Here is a 7,225-nt window from a genome sequence, read left to right on the forward strand (position 1 = left end):
GCTTGGTTTAATCCTCTCCAAGATGAATCTGTTTGTTTTCCTGGCAGTCCATGGTACATTCAGTACCCTTCTCCAGCACCACAGCTCAAAGTCATCAACTCTTCTGTCCTCCCTAGTCATTGTCCAACTCTCTGATGCATAACAAGCGATTGCAAAGACCGTGGCCTGTATCCGGCGCACCTTAGTCCCTAGAGATACACCGTTGCTCTTGAGAACTTTAGAGAGGTCCCTAACAGCAGACTAGAAAGGCAAAAAATTGGAAAGTAAAAGTGGAGAGAGATAGAAACTGGGAGACAGAGAAGACCAGAAGAAGAAAGAAGAAACGCTAGGGAAACATGAAGGTGAAAGAAAATTTAAGAAAAAAACAAAACACTTCTCACAAGAATAAACAAATAAGCAAATTTTTAAAAATTATGGGAAAGAAAAAAGAATGGAAAAAGAAGGATCTTGGAGGAGGATGGGCTGCACATCTTACTGATATTCTTTCCAGTCTTTTGGGTAGAGTCAAAATACGTGGTTTAGAACAATTTGTCTGTCAGTCCAGCAGAAGTCTGGGGTTGGGGTGCACAGTCAACTTAGAGTTTCTGCTCATTTGAGAGATGGCTGAGGTCCTAAGATGTAAACCAGTTCATGGACATTGCTTCTTTTAGTCTGTGAGTTATCAAGGAACAGGGCATCCAACTTGGGATGGTGTTTTTACTGGCTTCCCACTATCTTAGGGTGTTCTGCCTTGCAAGGAATGTCATCTTTGTCAGCTCAGGGATTTGGTTACAGGCATTATGTCTAGACAGAAGTGCTAGCATGAAGAAATAGAATCCAAGAATGGTATATGCCAAAAAGGTTTCTCTGCTCCAAATGTGACAGTGGCGTGTGCCAAGTGAAATATCCTCAGGGGTTCCCTGTGAGAGAGAGGCTAGGACCCCAGCCAGACGTTATGTTCCACCAAGCTGGAGAGTTAGCTATAGGCTGGGACAATCCAGGGGAACACTGCTAGCCACCTGGTGGGTTGAAGTTGTGGGAGAATGCCTCTCCTCTGATCTCTGGGAGGGCTTGGGGAACCCTGGAGGCATGGAGATTACACTATTCTAGTCATAAGCCAACTATTGGTGTTGAAACTGCTATATTCCCGTGTTACCACACCAACCAAAGCCACATTCAAAATGACCAGCCGTGCCATTTACAATTTTGGACAATGTTTACCTACTTCTCAGATATTTTTGTTTTGTTTCTTCCTTATGTTAGTATTTGAGCTACTTTAAAAAAATTTTTTTTTCTTTTAAATCAGAGTTCCAGAATTATCGTCCTTATCGGTGAAGAACATTTAATATATGATGGACAGTGTAAAGAACAAACAGACCTCTCTTGGAGAAAGTGCAGCCGAAGTGCTCATTAGAAGTGAGGATGGTGAGAATTCATCTTAAATATTTTAATCTTATTGTTATGAGGAGCAGGAAAAGACATCATGCTTGGAAAAGTAGAAGGTCAAAAAAGGAGCTGAAGACCCTCAATGAGATTAATTGTCACAATGACTACAACAATGGGCTTATATATGGCAGAGATTGGGAGGGTGAAGCAGAAGTGGGCAGGAATTCATATTCATTATGTTGTACATAGGGTTGTTAGGAGTTTAAACTGAGAGAATCTAACAACTTCAGTGCTGAGAGAGAGAGAGAGAGCGAGAGAGCAGTAAATTAATTCACATTTGTTTCTTTGGTCTGTCTTTGACCCTATGCAAGCTATCAGATCATGTTTGGAAGGAGCCCAAGAAATTTCATGGTGGAATACACCAGAGGCAACTCTGATTTTCATTCCAAATTATAATTACTGTAATGCTGATACCGGTACTGGGAAACTTGTTGCATATTGAGGAAGAGAATATATTTTCTCCATACAATTCTTCCTTTTTATCTGACCTGTGATCTCTTAGTTCCCAAACTTCACCTCTGCACCTCTTCTCTCTGACAGGCAGCATGACCTCAAACATGCTAACTGTGAATGGAGTCAAAGTGGCTTCTATGCTGTCCCAGCCCACCCACGTCAATATTCACATCCACCAGGAATCTGCTTGGGCTCAAATTCTAAAGAATGGGGGTTCTCTGATGTGCCGTTTTTTTAAGCCCAAGGACACTGTCCATCCTAAAAGCAAGATATGCCATGGACAATTGGCACTCGGGGTAAGCATGGACTGGAAAGGAGGGTGAGTGTGGTGAAATCGAGGGAACATGAGCTACTTTCCCATAAGGGATGTGAAAACTTACTACTCAATCTATTATTGTTCCAGAGAGGATTTAGGACCTTTACTGACTTTGTAGTTTGTGAGACAGAATGATAGAAAAAATGATTATGTCTTCGGCTGTTTTCTCCAGAGATTTGAATAAGAAGGAGCTATTATCTTCTTTAGTGCATGGTAGCACCCCAGCCAGAAGGGGGATGATGGGTAGGGGACTCTTTGGTAGCTATTAAACCTGTTCTATTGAAGTCACATGATCTATGGTGTTCGTTGCTCATGGGAAAGAACCAGGAAGCTACACAAATCACTAGAATTAAGGTAGACTAGCTGTCATGAGAAAAGAGACTGAGACACACCAGACAGCTTCCTGAAGAAATTGGCATCTGAGCCAGATCCTGAGTGGAGGAATGGGTTTGGATAGAGAGAGCTGGAAAGTGAAGAAAAAGAGTGCCAGGTTAAGATACTGGCCAAGCAAAGATGAAGAGGCTGGAACGACTAGTTTTGCCATCATAGAGCTCAAGCATCTGGCACGTTGAGAATGTGAATGAGACTTACAAGGGATGGGATTGGCATGCAGACCAGGGCCACATGGCCATGGGCCAGGAAGCCAAGGGCATTGTTTATCTAGAGTTAGTTTGTATTTTGGGAAGGCAGCCTGTCAATGCTGAGCAGGAACCTGATCTCTGGGCTACTTCAGAATGAGACCCTGCTAAAAAAAGTATCCAGCGCCTGTAATTGTATGATCAGAAATCATAAGGGAAAAAAGGCTCAAATCTTCATGGCTTGGGAGTGAATCAACTTGGGTAGGAGTAAAAGAAGAGCCAAAGGACATATTAAGATTTGAAGCTTGACTGACCAGCAGAAACTAATCATGGATGTCAGGAGAGGCAAATGTTGGGATATGAACTTTGAATGTGATGAACCTGAGAGCCAACATGATATGGAGATGCTAATGTCCAGAGAGCTAAGATGGAATAAGGCTTTTGGGATAAGAACTTCTTTGATATGAAGAAGTAGAAAGTGGATTTGGAAGCAGAAGCCATAGACTTCCTACATTTGTCTGTGCTCACTCAGTAGGGAATTCCAGAGGAGACTGGGGAAATGCTCATGAGAGTTGTACATTGGGTGAAAATGGCCTTTGTCTCACTGCCTTGCTTATTGACTGGCAGGAATGTGCTCTCACTTCTTTGGATGATGAAAAGGAGCCAGAAGGAGATTTGGATCTGTCCCCGAAGCCCCCAGAATTATCTGTTTGGTTCTCAAAATAGATGTTGGGGCCAGAAACTGAGGTCATATTGAGGGTTTAGGTGAACTATTTGGATTATCAAGTAGGAATGAGAAGAAAAGTTGGGCACCATTGTGTGGAATGACCAACTAACACAACTGGGAAAAGTAATCAAGGATGAACTTAGCACACTAAAGGAGTGAGAACAGGTAAGCCAGCATGACCTTATGGGTTTTATAGCAAATAGAACCTCAGAACTGGAAGCTGTGGAGAGGCAGAGAGGTCCACAGAGCCTGACAGCAGCTGCTGGGATACCTAGGCTCACCAGGTTATCTAGATTATCATCCTGTCTTGCAGGTGACCCAGATATTTCTGGGAATTGTGAGCTGTGCTCTTGGAGTGTTCCTCTACTTTGGACCCTGGATTGAGCTGCGTGGCTCAGGCTGTGCCTTCTGGGCAGGGGCTGTGGTAAGTTCAGAAGAGACTGTGAGCTCAGAGTCCAGATGAGGGGTGGAAAAAGGCTATAATCAAGTTGAAAATTCCATTTGATCTGGACCAGGAATTTGGGGAAGAAACCAGGGGCTCTTTGTAATGAAGAAGCTGTTTTGGGGATATGAATACAAACCTTTCCCCCCATTTTTCTCTTTAATCAAGTTAGTGAAGAATGGGCCCTTTGGACTTAGAATTCTGCCAGTATATTAGATTTCTTGTCTGTCTCACAGATCCTGTTCTGGGAATAGTGGGGCCAGGGGAGGTAATGATGGGAGATCATTCTAATTTCTTCTATTCCCAGGCTATTGTGGCAGGAGCAGCAACCATTTTCCATGAGGCGTGCCAGAGCCGACTTTCAGTGAGTCGTGGGCATAATTCTGTCCACCACCTTGCCAATCTCCTTTTCCTGTGTCTCCCTCTTCATACCTCTATTTTATTGTGCCTTACTCTTTGGTACCAAATATCAAGTTCTTCTTGAAGGGGTGAGACAGTTTTATAAGATAAGAAGAGATAGATTGGGGCTCATCATCAATACAGGATCTACATCTTGTTTCTCTCTCCTCTAGGGCTTCATATCAGTCCTGCTCACCCTGGCTGGTATTGCCACAGTCCTGGCAGCTGCCGTCCTGTGTGTGAATAGCTTAATCTGGCAAAGTGATGGCTTCCACAATATCGGCTCAGTGTGTGATTACCCTGAGATGACAACCATTGGGTACAGATGGAGGAGGCAAAGCTGGAGGGACTCAGATTGGAAGAAGACTCAATGCAAGTCCTACATGCAGATGGTGACGGTGAGAACTAAGTTCACCCTCTAGGGAGACATCATGGCTCCACTGTCCCCAAGGAACTGGCACACAGGAGCAGAGATGAGAGCTCATAGAGGTTGAGCCTAATCCTAGGTTGTCTTGTTTCAGGTAGTATTAATTAAGCTCAAGAAATGTCTCAGACACTTGTGAGGTTAAGATCCCCTAAATCACAGAGGGTGAGGAACAAAGAGAAGAGATTGGGTGAGCCATCTGTCTGCCTTTTCTGCTTTGGGTGGGTTCCAGTTATCTAGCAAGACAAAACAACCCACTCCAAACTCAAGTCAAGTGTATTACCTTCTCTTCCAACGCTGTGTCCTGGGTGGGTTTAGATGGTATTCCTTCTCATGCAGTCACTATCAGGTGTCAGGTAGGGGTGGAGCTGTCTCAGAGATCTCCTAGCTTAGACAAATAAGGCTCTTTCATGTGGCTGTTGTTCAATGCTGCCTGTTTGCTGCAAGATCAGTTGGAGCTGTCAATCAGAACGCCCCCAGTGACCTCTCCTTGTGGTTCAGGCAACTAGATCCCAATAGGGAGCATCTGAATTGTATTTGAAGAGGAAAAAAACAGAATGAAAGGCTACTCTGAGGGCCACTTCTAGTGCATTTTATTTGTCAAAGAAGCCATAAGGTTCACCTAAAGTTCACAGGAAAAGAGCCTCCATCTCATCTTGAGAGGTGTACAAGATGACATTGCAGACAATCAAATGGGGTGGGAGACAAGGCTTACCAACTGTTGGGTACTATCTGGTGCCTGGACTCTGTTGGCACCAGAGCCTGTAGGAAGTTGCACTGCTAATTCAAAGGTCACAGCTCTTTGGCAGTTTGAATCCACTAGAGGTGCCATGACAGAAAGATGGACAGTCACCTCCCATGTGATTTATGAAACTCAATAGAGGATAAACTTTAAGGTGATTTTGACTTGATAGTGATGAGAGAGAGAGGCAGAAACAGAAGAAAGAGCAAAATAGAGAGAGAATGTGCATTGGTAGGAAGTACCTAGTTGGACAGACAGTCGGGTATGTTGGTGGGGTGATGATAAGAGCAGAATCAGAGAAGGTCCCTTCCAAACTGTAGCTTCTTTCCTTTCTTTTCTAGAACTTGTTCCTGGCCATCCGTGCTCTGCTCTTGGCTGTCTGTGTCCTGCAGGCCGTTGTATCCTTAACTTCCTTGGCCGTGGGTCTTCGAAGTTTGTGCAGCAGGAACTCCAGGCTCCTTGTGAGTTGTCAGGGAGGTACTGCTGGGGGAGCATGTCTCTAGGGCCTGAGAGGACTTTGGGCCCTGAGCACTGTTGGTCCATGGTCATGGGGAACCATTCTCAACTTCTTCCTAATCCTCAACTCTTCCCTTTGCTCTTTGGGGAATGTGATCCCTATGTCGTGTCTGGGCCTCTCTTTTCCATTCTTTAGTTTCCCCGAGTATCTCCTTTCTGTCCTCTTCCTTGGCCACTGGCTCTTTTTCATTAACCTCTATTTTCTGTCATCTTTTCTTAGCCTTCTCTTCTATCCATTTTCTTAATTTGAACTTCTGTAATGTTTGCTCCTCCCCCATTCTTTCCCCTTATTCCCCAAAGAATTATTTTATCTCTACTTAGGATAAAATTGATTCTAAAAAGAAGCTACTGGGAGAGAGTCCTGTGTCTTCTACTTGCAGAGACGAGATGCCGTCTGCCATCGCCTGTGACTTGCCAGGATCTGCCTGCGTCCCTGTGCCTCCCTGTCCTGAGTAGCCCAGGCCTTTGGTGAAGACGTCTTGTTCTCCCAGGGCCACTCACTGGCCTGTTCCTCACACTGTATTTTTCCTTTTACCACTGCCCAGCCCTCCCCTTCCCTTCTCATCCCACTGCCCTTTTGACCACCATTCCCATTTCAAAGTACTCAGTTCAGTGAACATATATTGTCTCATTTTACCTAATATTGATTAAACAAAAAATAATTAAGACAATCTTATATACAGAAAGGATGTGGCCTCCCTTTGTTTATACAAATGGTATGCAGTGAATATTTTTTGTATAATACATTGAAATTAAATGAGAGCTGGAGTATCTAATGGAAATGCAATCTCAATCATGTTAAATTTCTTTTCTATTTTTATTTTACTTTTTCTTTTCTTTTTTATTTTCTATTTTTTATTTCCTTCTGTATTAGGCTGGGTTCTCTAGAGAAGAAAATCAGTGGCGTACACATACAATTGGACATGGCGAGAAAAAGAAGAAGGATAAAGGGGAGGAAAAAGAGGGGAAGGGAGAAGGAGGGTGGGAGGGTGGTAGAGAAAGAGAGAGATGAAAGAGAGGAGAGAGAGAAGAGAGAGATGAGGGGAAGTGGGGGAAAGACAGATTTATATCAACAACAGTGGTTCACTTGTGAAGGCCAGCACAATTTCAAGCCTTTGGGTCAGTCATCAAGACAGTAAGTAGTCTTATCCTGTCTCTCAGATTTGCAAGGGCTGATGAACCTAAGATCAGCAAGATAGAGAG

At 43.8% G+C, this 7,225-nt stretch overlaps 1 protein-coding gene across 1 annotated transcript; it reads left to right on the plus strand.

Moving 5' to 3' along the window:
• Positions 1-1,970: 1,970 nt before the first annotated feature.
• TMEM176B (transmembrane protein 176B) lies at positions 1,971-6,478 on the plus strand. The gene is made up of 5 exons (XM_006895195.1): positions 1,971-2,174; positions 3,813-3,923; positions 4,514-4,738; positions 5,848-5,967; positions 6,344-6,478. Exons 1-5 carry the CDS (start codon positions 1,971-1,973, stop codon positions 6,476-6,478), a joined length of 795 nt encoding a protein of 264 aa, XP_006895257.1.
• The last annotated feature ends 747 nt before the right edge of the window (positions 6,479-7,225 follow it).

This window comes from Elephantulus edwardii, unplaced genomic scaffold (assembly GCF_000299155.1).
Source record: "Elephantulus edwardii isolate Elephantulus edwardi_28Jun2011 unplaced genomic scaffold, EleEdw1.0 scaffold00161, whole genome shotgun sequence".
In the NCBI taxonomy this organism is placed as follows: Eukaryota; Metazoa; Chordata; class Mammalia; order Macroscelidea; family Macroscelididae; genus Elephantulus; species Elephantulus edwardii.